Source organism: Mastigoproctus giganteus, chromosome 8 (assembly GCF_048544385.1).
Source record: "Mastigoproctus giganteus isolate SK-2022 chromosome 8, ASM4854438v1, whole genome shotgun sequence".
In the NCBI taxonomy this organism is placed as follows: Eukaryota; Metazoa; Arthropoda; class Arachnida; order Uropygi; family Thelyphonidae; genus Mastigoproctus; species Mastigoproctus giganteus.
This window is the reverse complement of record NC_143582.1, coordinates 162,567,687-162,590,321: the sequence shown is the minus strand read 5'-3', so window position 1 is coordinate 162,590,321 and position 22,635 is coordinate 162,567,687. Positions and strand designations below refer to the sequence as shown.

At 38.6% G+C, this 22,635-nt stretch overlaps 1 protein-coding gene across 5 annotated transcripts in view; it reads left to right on the top strand.

Moving 5' to 3' along the window:
- LOC150081971 (CCR4-NOT transcription complex subunit 7-like) overlaps positions 1–22,635 on the top strand; it is a 180,867-nt gene that overhangs the window by 83,667 nt on the left and 74,565 nt on the right. For all 5 annotated transcript variants that reach the window (XM_090379867.1, XM_090379865.1, XM_090379870.1 and 2 more), the window contains one exon: positions 6,643–6,804. In XM_090379867.1, coding sequence (XP_090235993.1) covers positions 6,643–6,804 — 162 coding nt within the window. The remainder of the gene's footprint in view (positions 1–6,642; positions 6,805–22,635) is intronic.

The following is a 22,635-nucleotide window of genomic DNA, read 5'->3' as shown; positions in this document are numbered from 1 at the left end:
GGCAGCCTGTTAGTACCTGTAGGGTGGCAGTTGATGTCGTTCTATATGTGTGGGTCATTTGTAGTAGCATAAATTGTTGAATTTGCTGAATTTAACATTGTGCATGCACTATAGTCATTCGGTGGTACCATACTGCAGCTCCATATGTGACAATTGGTATAAATACTACTGAATATAGAAAGCATAGAGTTGGTCTTTAAGACCCCAGTCCTTGAGGGTAAAATGTGCTAACATGGTGATGTAATTTTTTATCTTTCCTTTGATAGCAAGGATATGGGGAATGAAAGTTCTCCAGTCGTCCAAAATTACTCTAGGTACTTTACCGATAGGTAGTTTTTCAGTGGGTGGCTATTAAAACATATGGTAAGAGGTCTGGAGAAGTCCAGTTTGCCTTTCAACAGGAGGGTTTTGCTCTTCTTGGTGGAGACTGCAAGTTTATTTTCCATGGCCCGTACAGACAGAGCAGAGAGAACTGCAGCCCGGGTTTCTATGATGGCTCGGGTGGGACCCTCGACGATGATAACCATGTCATCGGCATAAGGAAGCTGAGTAGTGTGTGGGTGATCTCTCAGGAGCCAGTCTTCAAGTATCATATTCCAGACAGCTGGTCGCAGGATAGAGCCCTGGGGACAGCTTGGGTTAGATGTCGGGTGATGCAGTGATATTCTGTTTTGATGCTGACCTTGCGGTTTGAGAAATAGCTTTAGAGGCAGTGGTAGAAATTCTGGGTACAGTTAGAGACTCTGGCCTTCTGGAGAATGCCCGGCCACCACACTGTGTCAAAAGCTCCTTTGAAGTCGATGAAGATTGCCAGTACATAAGTTCATCCGACTGTTCTGTCACTTTAAGGATTTTAGATAGAGCATTGATTATGGAGCAGCACTCTTGTTTCAATCCAAATTGAAGCAAAGGATGCCAAACCATTAGCTTCATATCAGGGTTGGAAGCGGGAGATCAGCAGTCTCTGAAAAACCTTCCTGAGAATGGGACCTTGCCCTCCAGCATTAATTTTGAACCAATTTTAAATATAAGGATAGCTACTGTTATGTGTAAACACAGTTGGCTGCATGATTTTGTATAGTTTCAAGAGAATCTGTACACATGCAAATGTGATTTGTTGATAGTGCATTGAGAGAACCTCAAAATGTATTTAAACATTTGTATTCCTCTGATCTCTTACTGGAAAAAAAATGTGTGTGTGTGCATACTCACTCACATATGTGTGAAATTTTTTTTTTTTTTTTTTTTTTGCACAGATTGAAAGCAGCAGTCATAGTTCTTTTGAGAATCAAATTTAACTCATTTATTAGCCAAAATATATCTGATAAATACACAAATTTATAATCTGTTCTGTGTAGCAAAACCACAAAAGAGATTATAAACTTTTGGGTTTTTTTTCACTTATAAAACCAATAAAATGTATGTATCATAAAATTATGATTTGACGTACCAGTTGACTTGTCCACATGAATTGTAAACTTTGATTTTTTGGATCAAATGGATTTAGATACCCACAGATAGTTTATAAATCTTGTATTCTGTAATATCATTGGAAAGAGGAGAGGTTTCTAAATCAACTGTTTGATTTAGAATTAGTTCAGCAAACAAAACCAATGTATGTTTCTGGAATTTCTTTTCTTTTCACTTCAGAACCCCCTACTTTTCATTATTTAAACACTAGTATAATGTTGGTTAAAGGGATACACTCTAAATCACTGTATAACACACAAAAACCTAAGCACTCTGGGTTGAAGCTGCTCTCCCATTTATATCTCTTGGCAGTTGGTTACAGAACATTTTAGATTTTCGATTTGTCTGCATTAGCATTAGTAGAGGCATTTGATGCAAGAAACCAAGTTTATGCAGCATCAGCCAAAAAAAAAAAAAAAAAAAACCCACTTCCACTTCACCCCTCTGTTCGTTCAAAATAGGCGCCTCCGTAGCCAGGTGGGAAGGAGCAGCAGTGCGTAGCACACGCTTCTTGATTAGACCGGGGTTCGAGCCCGTCACCACCAAATACGAAGGATGCGGAAAGGTCACGAAATGACCACCGCATATCCCGGAGCAATATGGCCTTAGTTGCTAATGCTCCTAAAAATCAAATAACAAATCATTCAAAATACCTGTCCGGCTGAATCTTAAACTTATTTAGGCTATCAACCTCCACTACAAGGGATGGAAGTCTGTTCCACCAACCAACCACCTGCTGGCTAAAGGCAAATTTCCGCACGTCTATCCTACATCTGTCTTTCCTCAATTTGAATTTATGCCCTCTCAGGTGATTCTTCTGAGCTAGAGGAAGAATCCCATCAGCATTGAGCATGCTCAAACCATTCAAGGCTTTATACACCTCTATCAGATCACCTCACTGGTGCCTAGTCTCCAGACACTGTAATTTGCAAAACTTAAGCCTTTCTTTGTAAGAGCACCCCTTTGTTCCATTCACTAACCTTGTTGCCCTTCTCTGTACTCGTTCCAGCAGCTCTACATCCTTCTTGAAATGAGGCCTCCAGATCTGTATACAGTACTCTAGGTGTGGCCTGACCATTGCCTTATACAAGGGAATAATCACCTCCTTATCCCTGCTGGAAAAATTCCTGTATATCATTGACAATACTCCATGAGCTACTCTTGCAGCCCGTCTGCACTGCTCAGAGAACTTCATATCTGCCTGCACAACCACCCCCAAGTCCCTTTCATTCTCTACCACTGTTAGTGTAGTACCACAGAGTTGATACGTTGCTCTGGGGTTGCTGTTTCCCATATGTAGTACTTTACATTTGTCAATATTAAACTTCATTTGCCACCTCTCGGCCCATCTGCTCAACCTTTCCAGATCCTGTTGCAGTAGCATAGTGTCAGTAGTGTCCTTGACAACCCTGCCAACCTTTGTATCGTCTGCAAACTTGGACATTAAGCTTGATATACCATCATCAATATCATTTATAAATACAGAAAACAATAATGGACACAACACTGAGCCCTGAGGGACTTCACTAATAACATTAGTCCACGATGAGCAGTGTCCATTGATTACCACCCTGTCTTCTCCCCCTCAACCACCCCTTTATCCATAGCAGCAATTTGCCTCCAATGTCACACTGCTCCAATTTGTGTAGCAGTCTTCCATGTGCAACAGTATCAAAAGCCTTTCTAAGGTCCAAGTATATAATATCAAAGCTATTCCCTGCATCCAGTTCTTTTGTGACTGCATCATAGTATCCAATCAAATTGGTCAGGCAAGCCTTCCCCTTAACAAAACCATGCTGTGTCGGAGCTATAACTGAAGTCTTGTCTAAATGATCCTGCAGTGCTTCTTTAACCAGTGCCTCCATTAATTTTCCTGGAACAGAAGTTAAGCTCACAGGTCTATAATTACTTGTGTCAGCCTTTGATCCTCCTTTGTGAATTGGGGTCACATTTGCACATTTCCAGTCTATGGGTACCTCCCCTGAGTCCAACGATGCTCTCATAATTATGGCTAAGGGTTTGCTTACTTCCTTTGCTGCCTCCTTTAATATAACTGGATAGATCCCATCCACCCTTGGTGCCTCTCTTGTGTTTATCTTCAACAGTTTCTCCTCCACTTTACTCCCAGTTATTTCAAGATTCTGTAGCTTACTACTAGAGTTGAATACACCTCTGGCATTCCCCTCGCTGAATAACTCCTCATGTGTGAATGTCGATGCAAAATATTCATTTAGTTTGTTAGCTACCTGAGCAGGATCATCAACAGTTGACCCATCGATATCAAGTGGACCAATCTGATTCATCCCCTTCCTTCTAGAGTTTACATAAGTAAAGAACTCTTTGCTGTTTTTCTTTGCATCCCTTGCCAAGGATTTCTTGTAATCTGCCTTCGCCTGCCTAACCTCCTTTGTAACTTGGTTGCATATCAACTTGTATCTATCATAGGCTTCTGTGTCATGTGTTAATTTGTAAGTATCCCATGCATTTTTCTTCTCTGCCATATGCCTCATTAGTTCATCTGACATCCATTTTGGCCTAAACCTTGAACAATATTTCTTAGTTGGTATGTAAAGCCTAGTAGCTTCCAAGATAAGTTCTTTGAATGCTTCCCATTTTGAATTTGCTGTTGGTAACATCATCAGATGGTCCCACTGTATAGAATTTAAATACTGTCTGAGTCCATCGTAGTCGCCTTTACGGAAGCAATAACCCTTCCCTTTACCCCTAATGGTAGTTACCTCTTTGAGTAAATCCCACTTCAGCACACTGTGATCACTGCCACCTAGTGGTTCATTTATCTGCAGATTCTTAATGCATGAAGAATCACTGCTGATAATCAAATCCAGAGTATTACTCCCTCTAGTTGCCTCCCGAACATGCTGATGTAGAAAACAATCATCCAATAAATCCACAAAAGCCTTGCTAGTGTGTGAGTGACCAACCCACAAATTCCAGTCAATATCTGGGAAATTAAAATCCCCCATTATAAGACTCTCTGATTTACTGGCCCACTCTATTTCCCTGTAGTTTCTTATTATACTCATCAGAGTCATTAGGCCTATAGCACACTCCTACTCTCAATTTTGATCTCCCAGTGCTTATGTCACACCAAACTGACTCAACACTGCACTGTCCAGTGATGTCGACTGGCTTCACTTCCTTGGTTTTTATGTGTTTCTTAACTAATAGCATAACCCCTCCCCCCTTCCTATCCTGTCTATCCTTTCTGTAGACGTTGTACTCCCCAAATTGCAGTTCTGCATCCCTTATATCTGTGTGACCCCACGTCTCTGATATCCCAAAAATATCTGCCTTTGATGTTTTGAGCAATACCTCAAATTCATCAAATTTATTTACTAAACTCCTAGCATTGGTGTACACGCAAGTATACCTGCACCTGTTTCTATTCTTAGCTACCCTAACACAACCCATGTGTTTACTTGTACCGCAATGGCTCCCAGCAGTCTCTGAAATATCATGCATCTAGTTTTTCAGGCTTCTGCGCGTTCTAATAGAAGCAGTGCAAGAATCTCTTTCACATCTGCCAGTGGCTACTGTCAATCTATTGGTCTTTGTCTCCCCCCAAGCTAGCAGTTTTCCGACCCACCTAACACTGCCTCGATAGCATCAGCAAATATTCTTGCACCCTTTCTATTTAAGTGTATCCCATCCCTGTAGAAGCAATCTCTCCTGTTAACAAGTACAGTCCAGGCTGAAAAAAATTCTACCCCTTGAGCCTTGCACAATCTTTCCAGGGCCGAATTGATCGACAAAGCTCTCATCATATACTCCCTCCTATCGTGTCTGGGCAGAATTGCAGACACTTTCAAATTCAACCCTAATTCTCGGCTTTTGTTCAACAGTGACCTGTACTTGTTAAGTAATTCTGCCGGTCTCCTACTCTTAATATTATTAGTGCCAACGTGTACAACTATATCACCTTTTGTGCCCTTAAAAGATGATATTCGCTCTACAATATCATCAACCTTTGCCCCTGGCAGACATACCCTGGTCCTGTTCCACCTATCCTTTTTACAAAGCATGTTCCCCGTTTCCCTGACAATAGAGTCACCAACAACTACTAGTTCCTTCGGGACCAGCGCATTCTGCCTTGGGGGTTGTCTCTGTGTCACGTGATGCCCAAGTGCAAGCTCTGGCGTTGATGTGGGCAGCTGAGAGTTTGATGGGCCCCTCAATTTAGTTTCTTCGAGGGCATCCACCCTGTCCTTCAAGCTCTCATATAGGCCCACAAGAACGCTGAGTTGTTGCTTGATATCGATACACTCCTTGTATCGCGCACACACAAAGACATCCCCCATGGCAGTATCATGTCCCGTGCCCGATTGCTCTGCAAACATCAAGCAAACAGTGCATTTTATAAGGCTGTGAGTCAGAGGACAACTGCCCCCCTCAGTTCTGCTCTGAGCCACAGCACTTCCATTAGCTTGAGCCTTTTGCTTTGCTGCTCTGGTCTGAGTCATGATTCTATTAATTTATTAATTAATTATGTTATGTTATTAATTATGTTAAATATAATTAATTATATTACGTTTGTAATCTAACTCGTTATATGTATTTATTTAAAAGTACAATTTAACTGCCTACGAAGTTCAACTAACGCTATCTAGTACGGTATATAACTATCGTATCACAAAGGCGGGAAAGTTACGACGGTGAATCTACGGACACTTAACCTTACCGATACTTTTATGCAATTACAAGGCCGAGTAAAGAATAAATACACCAAATTAATCAGAAAATCACAAAATAATGTTATACTACTAAATTTAAATCAAAAGTTTTAGAAAAACAATAATTTCAAATCAATAAATAAGAAAAATCCCCTTAGCGGCTTTGAACACGACCGTCTCCTAGTAGCCTCATCAGCATAATCAAACATGTTCTGTAAACAAATACATGTTCTGTACTTACTCCTAATTCTTTCCAGAAAGTGTTGTTTTTCATAAGAAACATTAAGCTGCCTCTACTCCTTTGGAGATCAGCAGAAGTGTTAATTTTATTCAGCAGTTCTAAAAAAAAAAAAGGTCCCACTTGTTGATCAGCACAACTAAATAATGATTCAACTAATACAGTTAAAATTGCCATTTATTTTATTATTATTTTGATCACCATATTTTAAATTTCTTTATTTTGTTTTTTTTTTTTTTTTAGTGAGGATATGTATGCTCAAGACTCCATTGATTTACTCACAAATTCAGGAATTCAGTTCAAGAAGCATGAAGAAGAGGGAATAGAACCGTATGAATTTGCTCAGCTGTTGATGTCATCAGGAGTAGTTCTTTCTGATAGCGTTAAATGGCTTTCCTTCCATAGGTAAGATAGTATGCGTGAACTAATGATTGTATGTTTAAAATTACCTAGATATAATTTTCAGGAACTAATGTAATTGAGAAATACATTTGGATTTCTTTTATTAATAATTTCAGCGGTGGAAAAAATCACATTTTCCACTTTTAGCAATGATATAATTAAATGCTGTGCTTATCATTATTTGATTATTTTATTTAGATTTTATATCAGAGTTGTAGAGGATTTTTTTAAAGAAAATGTACAGTAAACATTCTTATTTCTTTATTCAGATTACTTATGGACATAATATATATATCTAAACACTCAAAATATTTTTCATGAAATTGCTTTGTCAATTTCTTTATTTATATATGTCCTAGTTAGCCATGTTTTTGTGCCATAGGTGGGCCATACTGTATAGGAAAATGCCAAGAATGAATAAACTGGTGGATCTTGAGAGAGAGAGAGACTCTCCATGGATTGTGAACCTGAATGATACTTGATGATTGCTTCTTCTAGTGGGAGAGATAGAAGAGATTCCTTACCAAATTTAATATTATAAACTTCACAAAGCACATTCACACAGTTATGTTCAGTTTTCTCAGATGTATATATGGATCTAAAAAAGAGCTCAATGGCGGTGATGTTTCTCTCACTCACAATTTCACCCTCACTGAAACAACATTTAGTAATTTATTTGCAGAGTGGTATGCAATATCAGAAGTTTTTGGTTACAGAGAGTAGCAATATGACATTATATCATTTGCTCATGCTGGGTGCAATACATGTAGTGTAAAGCAACATATACTTCAATCACTTTTGTTGAGTAAAATTAACACTCAAAGAATTTTAGAAAAATCATAACGACATTGCCTTTTGCTGTATTCTGGAATATCATGTAACAAGAAATCAGGTCAGGCCATGAAACATACTTTGGAGTCAAGCTGCCACCCACCAGGATACCTTCCAAGGCTACAAAAGCCTACATAAGACATAGGTAACTAACTGTTACCTCTGTCTTGTGTAGGTTTTGTTTCTTTGTCATACGGAAGCAAAACCTACATATAATTTGTTTCCTCTGTCCTGAGGGAACAAAAATATTTTCTTCTGTATCCTTACCTACAAGAACCTATTATACTTATTCATCTCATAAGAAATGTTGCCAACATAGCTGAATTATTTTGATTTTAAAGGCAATACACCCAACCTTTCATATATAGTACCTCACTAAACTAACCGCATTTACTATCATCTGATAGACTTAAGACTTAAGGAGGTGATTATCTTAAGGTTAGACTTAAGGATAGTAGTGATAGACTTAAGGAGGTGATTATCCCCTTGTATAAGGCAATGGTCAGACCACACCTTGAGTACTGTATACAGGTCTTGAGGCCTCATTTTAAGAAGGATGTAGAGCTGGTGGAACAAGTACAGAGAAGGGCAACAAGATTAGTGAATGGAACAAAGGGTTGCTCTTACGAAGAAAGGCTTAAGTTTTGCAAATTACAGTGTCTGGAGACTAGGCACCTGCGAAGTGATTTGATTGAGGTGTATAAAGCCTTGAATGGTTCGAGCATGCTCAATGCTGATGGGATTCTTCCTCTTGCTCAGAATAATCGCCTGAGAGGGCATAAATTCAAATTGAGGAAAGACGGTTGTAGATAGATGTGCGGAAGTTTGTCTTTAGCCAGCGGGTGGTTGATTGCTGGAACAAACTTCCATCTGTCATTATAGAAGTTGATAGCTTAAATATATTCAAGGCAGAACTTGACAAAAATTTGGAGCGAGTGGATGGGTGATATAAGGGTTTTCTGGCTGATTCTATATAAGCTTGCTTTCTTGCATCATGTGCCTTTGCCAATGCTAATATGGCCGTAGTAGCCCTTGTGCCAGTGCCTCCGTAGCCAGGTGGGAAGGAGCGGCAGTGCGTAGCACACGCTTCTTGATTAGACTGTGGTTCGAGCCCGTCACTACCAAATACGGAGAATGCAGAAAGGTCAGAGAATGACCACCGCATATCCCGGAGCAATATGGCCTTAGTTGCTAATGCTCCTAAAAAAAAAAAAAAAAAAAAAAACCCAAATAGCCCTTGTGCCATGATAAATATAACCCAATATATGTATAGATACTTGTAGCACATATAACAGATTAGATGCTGATGACCCCAAAAGTTACAGTTCCAAACACACATCAGACATCATAAGTATACTTCTTACTGAGAGAACAGTAAATTCAACACAGAAAAAAAAGGTAAAAATAAGGTCCTGGAATCTTTTGTGACTACCCCATCACATCAAAAGTTGCAGTTCCACAAACACACATCAGACATCACACGTATACTTCTTACTGACAGAACAGTAAATTCAACACAGAAAAAAAGGTAAAAGTAAGATCCTGGAATCTCTTTTGTGACTACCCCATCACTCACATCTTATTAGTTATAAAAAGGCCTGTGCAAAGTCACTCTCACAAGATAACCTTTGCTACAATTATAAAAGTAAAAAAAAAAAAGAGAATCCTGATTGTTCTGATTCCACTGTCAATAGAAACATATTGTCATCTAATCTGGAATAAAATTGAACAAAATTGCAAATCATTTCCTATATCTGCTCCAGTATAATACACTGGAATGGACAGATGTAACTTCACCTGATAAAATTGCAATTCAACAAGGATACACTTATAACCTTTGCCGAGTTAGCATTAGCCATTAGCATTAGTAGAGGCATTTGATGCAAGAAAGCAAGCTTATGCAGCTCAGCCAAAAAAAAAAAAATAAATAAATAAAATAAAATAAAAATAAATAAATAAATAAAAAATAACCACTTCCACTTCACCCCTCTGTTCGTTCGAAATACTTGTCCAGCTGAGCCTTAAACTTATTTAGGCTATCAAATTCCATGAAAAGGGATGGAAGTCTGTTCCACCAACCAACCAACCACCAGCTGGCTAAAGGCAAATTTCCTCACGTCTATCCTACATCTGTCTTTCCTCAATTTGAATTTATGCCATCTCAGGTGATTTTTCTGAGCAAGAGGAAGAATCCCATCAGCATTGAGCATGCTTAAACCATTCAATGCTTTATACACCTAAATCAGATCACCTCGCTGGTGCCTAGTCTCCAGACACTGTAATTTGCAAAACTTAAGCCTTTCTTCGTAAGAGCGCCCCTTTGTTCCATTCACCAATCTTGTTGCCCTTCTTTGTACTCGTTCCAACATCCCTACATCCTTCTTGAAATGAGGCCTCCAGACCTGTATACAGTACTCTAGGTGTGGCCTGACCATTGCCTTATACAAGGGAATTATCACCTCCTTATCCCTGCTAGAAAAATTCCTATATATTATCGACAATACACCATGAGCTACTCTTGCAGCCCGTCTGCACTACTCAGAAAACTTCATATCTGCCTGCACAACCACCCCCAGGTCCCTTTCATTCTCTACCACTGTCAGTGTAGTACCACAGAGTTGATACGTTGCTCTGGGGTTGCTGTTTCCCATATGTAGTACTTTACATTTGCCAATGTTAAACTTCATTTACCACCTCTCAGCCCATCTGCTCAACCTTTCCAGATCCTGCTGCAGTAGCATAGTGTCAGTAGTGTCCTTGACAACCCTGTCAACCTTCGTATTGTCTGCAAACTTGGACATTAAGCTTGATATACCATCATCAATATCATTTATAAATACAGAAAACAATAATGGACCCAATACTGAACCCTGAGGGACTCCACTAATAACATTAGTCCACGATGAGCAGTGTCCATTGATTACCACTCTGTCTTCTCCCCCTCAACCACCCCTTTATCCATAGCAGCAATTTGCCTCCAATACCACACTGCTCCAATTTGTGCAGCAGTCTTCCATGTGCAACAGTATCAAAAGCCTTTCTAAGATCCAAGTATGTAATATCAAAGTTATTCCCTGCATCCAGTTCTTTTGTGACTGCATCATAGTATCCAATCAGATTGGTCAGGCAAGACTTCCCCTTAACAAAACCATGCTGTGTCCGAGCTATAACTGAAGTCTTGTCTAATGATCCTGCAGTGCTTCTTTAACCAGTGCCTCCATTAATTTTCCGGGAACAGAAGTTAAACTAACAGGTCTATAATTACTTGTGTCGCCTTTTGATCCTCCTTTGTGAATTGGGGTCACATTTGCACATCTCCAGTCCATGGGTACTTCCCCTGAGTCCAAGGAAGCTCTCATAATTATGGCCAAGGCTTTGCTTACTTCCTTTGCTGCCTCCTTTAATATAACTGGATAGATCCCAACCACCCCAGGTCCCTTTCTTGTATTTATCTTCAACAATTTCTCCTCCACTTTACTCTCAGTTATTACAAGATTCTCTATCTTACTGCTAGAGTTGAATACACCTCTGGCTTTCCCCTCGCTAAATAACTCCTCATGTGTGAATGTCGATGCAAAATATTCATTTAGTTTGTTAGCTACCTGAGCAGGATCATCAACAGTTGACCCATCGATATCAAGTGGAACAATCTGATTCATCCCCTTCTTTCTAGAGTTTAAATAAGTAAAGAACTCTTTGCTGTTTTTCTTTGCATCCCTTGCCAAAGATTTCACATAATCTGCCTAACGTCCTTTGTAACTTGGTTACAGATCAACTTGTATCTATCATAGGCTTCTGTATCACATGTTAATTTGTATGTATCCCATGCATTTTTCTTCTCTGCCATATGTTTCATTAGTTCATCTGACATCCACTTAGGCTTAAACCTTGAACAATATTTCTTAGTTGGTATGTAAAGCCTAGTAGCTTCCATGATAAGTTCTTTGAATGCTTCCCATTTTGAATTTGCTGTTGGTAACATCATCAGTTGGTCCCACTGTATAGAATTTAAATACTGTCTCAGTCCATCGTAGTCGCCTTTACGAAAGCAATAACCCTTCCCTTTATCCCTAATGGTAGTTACCTCTTTGAGTAAATCCCACTTCAGCACACTGTGATCACTGCCACCTAGTGGTTCATTTACCTGCAGATTCTTAATGCATGAAGAATCACTACTGATAATCAAATCAAGAGTATTACTCCCTCTAGTTGCCTCCTGAACATGCTGATGTAGAAAACAATTATCCAATAAATCCACAAAAGCCTTGCTAGTGTGTGAGTGACCAGCCCCTAAATTCCAGTCAATATCTGGGAAATTAAAATCCCCCATTATAAGACTCTCTGATTTACTGGCCCACTCTATTTTCCTGTACAATTTCTTATACTTATCAGAGTCATTAGGCCTATAGCACACTCCTACTCTCAATTTTGATCTCCCAGTGCTTATGTCACACCAAACTGACTCAACACTGCACTGTCCTGCAATGTCGACTGGCTTCACTTCCTTGGTTTTTATGTGTTTCTTAACTAATAGCATAACCCCTCCTCCCTTCCTATCCTGTCTATCCCTTCTGTAGATATTGTACTCCCCAAATTCCAGTTCTGCATTCCTTATATCTGTGTAATACCACGTCTCTGAAATCCCCACAATATCTGCCTTTGATGTTTTGAGCGATACCTCAAATTCATCAAATTTATTTACTAAACTCCTAGCATTGGTGTACACGCAAGTATACATGCACCTGTTCTTTTTCTTAGCTACCCTAACACAACCCACGTGTTTACTTGTACCCCAATGATTCCCAGCAGTCTCTGAAATATCCTGTATCTTATTTTCTAGGCTGCAGCTCATTCCAATAGGAGCAGTGCAAGAATCACTTTCACCTCTGCCAGTGGCTACTGTTAATCTATTAGTCCTTGTATTCCCCAATCTAGCAGTTTTCCGACCCACCTAACACTGCCTCGATAGAATCAGCAAACATTCTTGCACCCTTTCTATTTAAGTGTATCCCATTCCTGTAGAAGCAGTCTCTCCTGTTCACAAGTACAGACCAGGCTGAAAAAAATTCTACCCTTTAGCCTTGCACAATCTTTCCAGGACCGAATTGATCAACAGGGCTCTCATCATATACTCCCTCTTATCGTGTCTGGGCAGAATTGCAGACACTTTCAAATTCAACCCTAATTCACGGCTTTTTTTCAACAGTGACCTGTACTTGTTAAGTAATTCCGCCGGTCTCCTACTCTTAATATCATTAGTGCCAATGTGTATCGGCACTTTCCTCATATATGCAAACTGAACTTTGGCTCCATCCTACGGTCTTCATATAATCAGTCTCTTTCACCATAAAAGAGCTGCCAGAGAATGAGGAAAAAGGAAAACCATCCATGTATAATGAATGTATTTGTCAATTGCAGTGGTCATAATTACGAATAATTCCAATAGTTATACTTTTAATGGTGTCAATCAGTGTTTGCTATTCATTTAGCCACAGGAAGTTGCTAAATAACCAGACCATAACAACGATTTTAAGTGTTTATAAATATCTGAAGGAGAACAAATGTGAGAGTAAAGATCTTTTATTAAAAGAGACAAATAAAGAGCTATTTTAAATTTATGTTGATGATATTAATTTTTCTGTTATTTAAGCAACTATATTAGATTGTTAGAGAAGATAAATTTAAGATAACTGAAAGAAAATATCAATTTTGAAGGTAGTGAAAGATTGCTTCATTGGGTGATGAAAGAGAAACTTATGAAATATGGCAGGATAAATAACATAAAGTTGTTTTTTTTTAATATATATATATATATATATATATATATATAGAAAGATTAAATATCTTACCTACTCTCAGGAGTGGATAACAATATCCTAATTGATCTTCTTTAAAACATCATTTTTAAAGAAATGTCAAGAAAAATTATATTAGATAAACTTAGTTGAATGTGCTTTTTCACTCAGGTTTAATGAACTTTCTGCATTTTTTATGCAAATAAGTGAACTTGTACAATGTTTACGTGCCAATTCCAGACAAATAATATATTTTGCTCTATCATGTCAATTTTTTGCACAAAATGAAAATAAAAAATTAACTACTTATAGCAGAATATATGTGTATTTTGAACATTCAGCAGAAAATTTTCAGTATTAAGAATGAATGGTAACATACACAAGTACTTGGCTATCTCATTAAATCATTATTTCATATAGTAGTTTGACACATTTTTGTTGCACCTGGATGAATTTTTACTGTTTTGTAACTCTTGTGTTTATTATATGAGTTCCTTTTCAAACACCAACAGTGATCTGCAATCATTGCCTCATTCCATTTCATAGTCTTGATATCTTGAAGAAGCCTTTCATTTTTCTGTTTGCTCACTGTGCCAAGGTTCTGTGGAAATTGTTTAAGGCTGCTGTGGCTGTACAGAAAATTAATCTTGACACCTGTTTTGCAACTCTCAGACAGTTTTTAAATTCTGTACAGTGGGACCAACTGATGATGTTACCAACAGCAAATTCAGTGGAAAGCATTCAAGGAATTAATAGTGGAAGCTGTTAAACTTTTCATATCTATTAAGAAATATTGTTCAAGGTTTAGTCCTAAATGGTTGTCAAATGAACTAATGAGACTCATGGCAGAGAAGAAAAATGCATGGGATGCATATAAATTATCAGGCGACACAGAAGCCTATGATATATATAAGCTGGTTTGTAATCAAGTCACAAAGGAGGCTGGGCAGGCGAAGGCAGATTACGAGAAATCTTTGACAAAGGATGCTAAGAAAAACAGCAAGGATTTCTTTACTTATATAAACTCTAATAGGAAGGGGATGAATCTGATTGGTCCACTTGATATCGATGATTCAACTGTTGATGATCCTGCTTAGATAGCAAACAAACTGAATGAATATTTTGCATCTACATTCACACATGAGGAGTTACTAAGATTTGAAAATGCCACAAGGTTATCAAATTGTAACAGGGTGCTTAATGATTTTGTAATGACTGAGAACAAAGTGGAAGAGAAATTGTTGAAGTTAAACATAAGAAAGGCACCTGGGGTGGATGGGATCTATCCAGTTATATTAAAGGAGGTGGCAAAGGAAGTAAGCAAACCCTTAGCCATAATTACGAGAGCTTCCTTGGACTCGGCAGGTCCCCACAGACTGGAGATGTGCAAATGTATCCCCAATTCACAAAGGAAAATCGAAGGGTGACACGACTAATTAGAGACCAGTTAGTTTAACTTCTGTTCCGGGTAAAATAATGGAGTCACTGGTTAAAGATGCATTGCAGGATCATCTAGACAAGACTGCAGCAATAATTCAGAAACAGCATGGGTTTGTTAAGGGAACGTCTTGTCTGACAAATTTGATTGGTTATTATGATGTGGTTACAAAGGAACTGGATGCAAAAAATAATTTTGATATCATATACTTGGATTTCAGGAAAGCTTTTGATGCTGTTGTGCATGGAAGACTACAGTACAAATTGGAGCAGAATGGTATTAAGGGTAAGTTGCTACAATGGATAAAAGGATGGTTGAGTGGGAGAAGACAGAGGGTGGTAATCAATGGGTGCTGCTCTTCGTGGACTAATGTTATTAGTGGAGTCCCACAGGGTTCGCTGTTGGGTCCACTGTTGTTTTGTGTATTTATCAATGATATTGATGAAGATATATCAGACTTAGTATCGAAGTTTGCAGATGATACAAAGGTTGGCAGGGTTGTTAATGACAGTAATGGCAATGTGTTACAACAGGATCTAGAAAATTTGGGCAGATGGGCTCAGAAGTGGCAACTGAAGTTTAACATTGAAAAATGCAAAATACTGCATATGGGTAGAAGTAATCCCAGAGGAAGGCACCAACTGTGTGATACTACACTTTAGGTTGTAGAAAATGAAAAAGACCTGGGAGTAATTGTGCAGTCAGATATGAATTTTTCTGAGCAATGCAGACAGGCTACCAAAATAGGTCATGGGGTGTTGTCAATGATATACAGGAATTTTGCTAGCAGGGAAAAGGAGGTGATTGTCCCTCTGTATAAGGTAATGGTCAGGCCGCGCCTTGAGTACTGCGTGAGGCCTCATTTTAGGAAGGATGTAGATTTGCTTGAGCATGTACAGAGAAGGGCAACAAGATTGGTGAGGGGAATGAAGGGATCCTCTTAGCAGGAGAGGCTTAAGTTCTGCAAATTGCAGCAGCTGGAGACTAGGCACCTGCAAGGTGATCTGATTGAGGTGTATAAGGCCTTGAATGGGTTGAGCACGCTGAAGTCTGATGGGATTCTTCCACTTGTTCAGATTACGAACCTAAGGGGACATAAAATTGAAATTGAGAAAGGACAGATGTAGAATAGATGTGCAGAAATTTGCCTTTAGCCAGTGGGTGGTTAATTGCTGGAACAAACTTCCATCTGTTGTTGTTGTTGTGGAAGTTGATAGTTAAAATAAATTTAAGGAGGAACTGGACAAACATTTAGTAGAGGGGATTGTTTTGTAATTTTTTTTTTTTGGCTGATGCTGCATAAGCTCTATACACTTGCCTTCTTGCATCACATGCCACTACTACTACTACTACTACTACTTGCAATTTTTTAAACTAGTGAGCATGTAGTTGACAGTTTTCTTGTAGTTTTGATTTATAATGCTAAAAAATGTTTTTCGCAACAGTCTTGGTTGCTGACAAATCCTTCACTTTTTTCCTGAGACATAGAAGTTACGAAATTATCATCTCTCTGATTTTTGGTCCATTGAAAACATGATGAACTTCTGCATCATTTTCCTCAGGAAATTTCCAAAGTGTATTAAAAACAGCCTCTCTCTTTTATGTGTAGCAGTGGTTGATTCACTTTGCTTGGAGAGATAGGTGTCTCATTGATGACAGATAAAGATAAAGATAAAATTTGTTCACTATGCTATGTTCATTTTTCATCATAGAGGTCTTTGCTTCCACTAAAGACTGATGGCTGAGTATTTTTTCTTAGGGCTTTAGCATATGTTTCCATATCTCTTCCATCATGCAGTATGATTGATGACTTTTGAGGTTATGACGAACGTCGTGGTGAGATCCAATATTCCTTACATTTCGAGGGTACAGCTCTCTAAAACGGTGTTCGCAGGCCAGCCACTAGTTAGTACACCGGACCGAACCTACTGGTAACTCTCTAGGAGGCTTCTGGATCAGCTAGTGTATAATCTTGCTACCTCTACTCTGCCAGATAGTGACTGGAGGGAGTCCGTGTAGTGTGTATGCGGGGAGCATTGTCGAGGCCACGTTATGTCAAGGATCTGGGTATATTCTTACCACATGTACGCCATATCCAAAAATTTCATTACTTCATACAGCATGTCCCACCTACTTTTTCTTACTATTGAATACACCATGAATTGTCAAACTAATAGAGCAAGCTTATCTGCGAAAAGATCTAAACCTCCCAAGGACTTCCTAATTCATTTCACAAATATACGTGGTCTCAATTCTAATCTCAACGATGTCCATTTCCACTTGCAGTCTGCCAAACCCCATGTACTTTTTCTGACAGAATCTCAGTTATTGGTTGATTCAACTACTGCTCATCTCAGATGCCCAAATTATTCGCTGTATGATTCCTTTCGCCTCAAAGGTGGTACTTGTGCATATGTCCGTTCTGATATTCCCTGTCAGAGACTTGGCAATTTGGAATCTACTCTCTTTGATCTTCTCTGGCTTAAAATCTCTCTACCTCATTGTGTCAAATTCATCTGTTGTCTCTACCGTTCTCCCAACTCCACTAATCACTTGGAGCTCTTTGACTTCCTCTCGTTGCAACTTGACTTTCTCCAGTCCAACTTTCCTAACAGTGAGGTAATTTTCCTTGGTGATTTTAATGTTCACAACTCCAGCTAGCTTCCGTTTTCTAGTCACACCGACCCAGCAGGTCGAGATGCTGAGGCTTTTGCAATTACTAATGACCTAGCACAGATTGTTCATTTACCTACAAGAATACCGGACAATCCTAATCATACAGCCAATACGCTTGATCTTTTTCTCACAAACAACCCTTCTAAATACACGGTAGAAGTGAGAGGTCCTCTAGGCACTTCAGATCACAACTTGGTGATTGTCTCTTCTCCAATGGAACCTTTATCTCATGGCTATTCCCAACCTCGTGTTGTTTGGCATTACAAGAATGCAAAATGGGATGACCTGCGAGACTTCTTTTCTTCTTTTCCTTGGTCGGATTACTGTTTCAAAACTTCTGATGTCAACGTTTGCTCAGATCGTGTCAGTGAAATTATTCTTTCAGGAATGGAATCCTTTATCCCACACTCCACTTTAAAATCTCGTCCTTTATCTAAACCTTGGTTTTCCAATAAATGTGCTAAGGCTATCCAAGAGAAGAATGTTGCATATCGTAATTGGCTTGTTTCTAATTCTTCAGTTTCATTTTCTGCCTACACCAAAGTTCGCAACAATTGTAAAGCAGTTATTAATCAGTCCAAATTAGAGTTTGAACAGGCTAAGAGTAGAAAACTTGCTTCTTGCCCTAATGGTAGCCGAGCATTCTGGTCTCTTGCCAAAGCTATTGGCCGCAACTTTTGCCCATCTCTGCTCCCACCTCTGTCCAAACCAGATGGTTCTGTTGTCACTTCAGCCAAGGATAAAGCTGACCTGCTAGCATCCCATTTTTCTTCCAGCTCATGTATTAATGATCTTGGTAAAACACCTCCCACCATTCCCAACACACTCCATTCAATGCCTCCTGTGGTCTTCCGTCAAAAGGATATCAGAAGGATTTTGATGAATCTTGATGCTAAGAAAGCTCCAAGTCCTGATGGTATTTCTCCACTTGTCAAAACCTGTGCTCCTGAACTTACTCCTATTCTTTGCCGCCTTTTTTCACTTTCTTATTCCAAAGGTGTTTTTCCTTCTGCTTGGAAATTTGCTCGTATCCAGCCAGTTCCTAAAAATGGTGACAAATCCCTCCAATCCAATTATCATCCCATTGCAATTACTTCTACTCTTTTTAAAGTAATGGAGAAATCAATTAACCGCCAACTTTTAAACTACCTAGAAACCTTCCGTCTGATCAACAATCGCCAGTATGGATTCCGTCAGTGTCGATCCACTGGTGATATTCTGGCTTATGTTACCCATTTATGGACTAATTCAATGGAAAGGTTCTGTGAAACACAAGTAGTTGCTCTTGACATCTCAAAGGCTTTTGATCGTGTTTGGCATAAAGGTCTTCTAAACAAGCTTCCATCTTATGGTTTGCCAACTGTTTTTAGTAATTGGTTATCCAGTTTTCTCTGTGATCGCTCACTGAGGGTGATGGTAGATGGCTCTCTGTCTTCTAACTTCTCCGCTAATGCCGGTGTCCCCCAAGGTTCAGTTCTTTCCCCCACTCTTTTCCTCTTGTATATATCAATGATCTTCTTCCATTGACTGTAAATCCTATCCATAGTTTTGCCGATGATAGTACATTGCATTCAACTTTCCATTTTGAGAAACCTTGTCCTGCTCAATCAGCTTCAACTTCTTGAAAATCTGCTACCAATTCCTTAAATGCCGATCTTCAGGTAATTCTCCAGATGCATTGATTTCAACCCTTCTAAAACTCAGTCTTGTCTTATATCTTGCAAAAAGGATTTAGTGACACTCCGATTTCTAGGCAAAATGATATATCTCTTTTGGGGATTACCCTGACTTCTAATCTCTCTTGGCACAAGCACATTACAAACATTGCTTCCTCTGCATCTAAAAAACTTGGTTTTCTCTTTCGCTCTTGGCGTTACTTTTCTTCCAAGCAGCTGCTCACTCTGTATAAATCGCAAATCTGCCCTGCCATGGAATATTGTTCCCACATCTGGGGTGGTGGCCCCAAAACTTCTCTCAGGCTTCTTGATTCCATTCAGAAGAGGGCAGTTAGGTTAATTAATGATTCATCTCTAAAAGAGTCTCTCCACTCGCTTTCTCATAGACGCACTGTTTCTGCTGCATGCCTCTTCTACAGATACTTCCATCGGCACTGTTCTTCTGAGTTGGCTTCTATAATTCCCGCTCTCTCTTTCAAAACAGTCCGAACACGTGCTGCCACCAGCCAACATCCATTTACTGTCCAACTTCAAACCCACAGAACCAACTTTTCATCCTCCTCATTTATTCATTCAACTGCCGTTTTCTGGAAAAACCTTCATTCATATGTATTTCTTGAAAATTACAATCTACAGAAGTTTAAGTCCAATGTCAACAAATATCTTCTTTCGTCTTCTCAACCTCCAACCCAAGCACGGTACTAAGTACTATAGGTTCCAATACCTCTCGTGTTTATGGTTCACATAAAAAAAAAAAAAAAAAAAAAAAAATGTTTAGCTTAGATACCATTATCCCCAGTTATGTCCTTTTAAATTGAATCCAAAAAAGTGAATCCACTAACTTACCAGCCTCTCTTCATTTAGTCAGGCGGAATATGGAAGTAACCTATCATTTGAACATATAGTAATTGTTATATGTAGCTTTTTTAACACTTAGAATTAGGCCATGTTTTTACTATGTAGTATAGGGGCTTCAGTGCTATATTTCTGTGCAGTGATCAAATAAAATAAAATTCTTAGGCTTACAGCATCTAATTTTGGTCACAAAGTGATCATTGCTTCCACTAAAGACTGCGGGCCACTTAAATACAAGTTGCTTTGTTTAAATAAAACTTCCATCTGTTACTTGTATGTTCACTTGGACAAAATACAGTATTCCCAACATATGTTTGCTAATGGAAAACAGCTGTCCTCTTGGTGCCTCTTTTTAAATATATAATGGATTCAATTTTTATGGCGATGGAATACAATTTAAAAAGATATCAGCAACTTAGGCAGAACTGATAGTGTACAAATTTTATTTGATTAAAACTACTGCATTGAAATATATCCCTGCAATACTATATTATTATACTCGTTCATGACAGTTTTGCTTCCAGTATTAGTTCTTATGTTTGCATCGTCTAATTGGCTTTAGCCTTGCTCTTTCATTTGCCCAAAAAACAAGGGAATTTTATGTAATCTGTTATCCAAGAAGTATGGTTAGCACCTAGTTGGCACAGTGTTCACTCATAATCACAATATTTCATCTTTTCTAATAAGAATTTAATTGCCCTAAATTTCTTTAAGTGGCTAGAATAGGCAATTAGTATTGAAGGTAATATATTCACTGCTGTTGACACATATAAGCATCAGTGGGGCAGTCTCATCCTTTGCTTTCGTAAAGGTGAGTACAGTGGTCTCAGGCAGTTTTTAAATTCTGTACAGTGGGATCAACGGACGATGTTACCAACAGTAAATTCTAAGTGGGAAGTATTCAAGGAATTAATCGTGGATGATACTAAAAGTTTCATACCTATTAAGAAATATTGTTCAAGATTTAGACTTAAATGGTTATCAAATGAACTAATGAGACTCATGACAGAGAAGAAAAATGCATGGGATGCATATAAATTATCAAGCCACTCAGAAGCCTATGGCAGATATAAGCTAGTCTGTAATCAGGTCACAAAGGAGGTTAGGCAGGCGAAGGCAGATTACGAGAAATCTTTGGCAAAAGATATTAAGAAAAACAGCAAGGATTTCTTTACTTATATAAACTCTAAAAGGAAGGGGATGAATCTGATTGGTCCACTGGATATCGATGGTTCGACTGTTGATGATCTTGCTCAGATAGCAAACAAACTGAATGAGTATTTTGCATCTACATTCACACATGAGGAGTTAAGGTTTGAAAATGGCAGAAGGTTATCAAATTGTAGCAGGGTGCTTAATGATTTTGTAATAACTGAGAGCAAAGTGGAGGAGAAATTGTTGAAGTTAAACATAAGAAAGGCACCTGGGGTGGATGGGATATATCCAGTTATATTAAAGGAGGCAGCAAAGCAACTAAGCAAACTCTTAGCCATAATTATGAGAGCTGCTGATAAGAGATCTTGTAGCTGCTGATAATCATCTCCCCTTTGATCAACAAATTTTTAAATTTCATTCAACAAATTTCGAAATCTCTGTAGAAACTTACTCCGACTCAGCCACCTCACATCTGTGTGTAATATCAGATCTGGTTCTTTTTCATCGAGTTGCATTTTGAAAAGTCTACTTTGAAGAGATTGTCCTCTGATGGAATTCATGATTTTGAAAGCAATGTCCATAACACTTTTAGTATTTAATCTTTTGCTGGCTAACACTTGGTGGATGATACAGTGGTAACTCAAAAATTCTGGGAATTTGTCATCCTTTTGGCACAATGTGATGAATCTGTTAAGATGCCCAGTAATTGCTTTAGCGCCATCAGTTGTTACTGATACAAGCTTTACTAGTGGTAATTTAATTTTGTCAATAAAATGTTTGAAAGAGTTAAAAATATCAAGACCTCTAGTTCTTTCTTTTAATATGCCCTCCATAGCCAGGTGGGAAGGAGCCGCAGTGCGTAGCACACGCTTCTTGATTAGACCGGGGTTCGAACCCGTCACCACCAAATACGGAAGATGCGGAAAGGTCAGGGAATGACCATCGCATATCCCGGAGCAATATGGTCTTAGTTGCTAATGCTCCTAAAAATCAAATAACAAACAAACAAACTTCCTTTTAATGAAACCATACCCACAGTTCTTCTCTAGTGGCAGAATCATCGAAACCCATGCGAATAAAAACGAGCAACTGAGCTGTATCACTGACATCTGTAGATATATCCAGTTGTAAAGAAAAGGACACACAATTAGCAATAAGAGAATCTGTTATTTCTAAAAATGCATCTTTGATGAATTGACCATCAGAAGATTATTTGCATGTTTTAGCAAGAAGATGACTCACTTTAAATGATGCTACAGTTACTGCTTTAGATTGTAAATTTGGTGTCATGAAGAAATTTTATTGCGCGAATAATCTGGATTTAAGTTCTTCTAATTTATTTTTTCTAAGGTCACTATTCGGAGGAAAATCCGATTGGTATTTACCATGGAGTGCGTTGAAGTGCCTT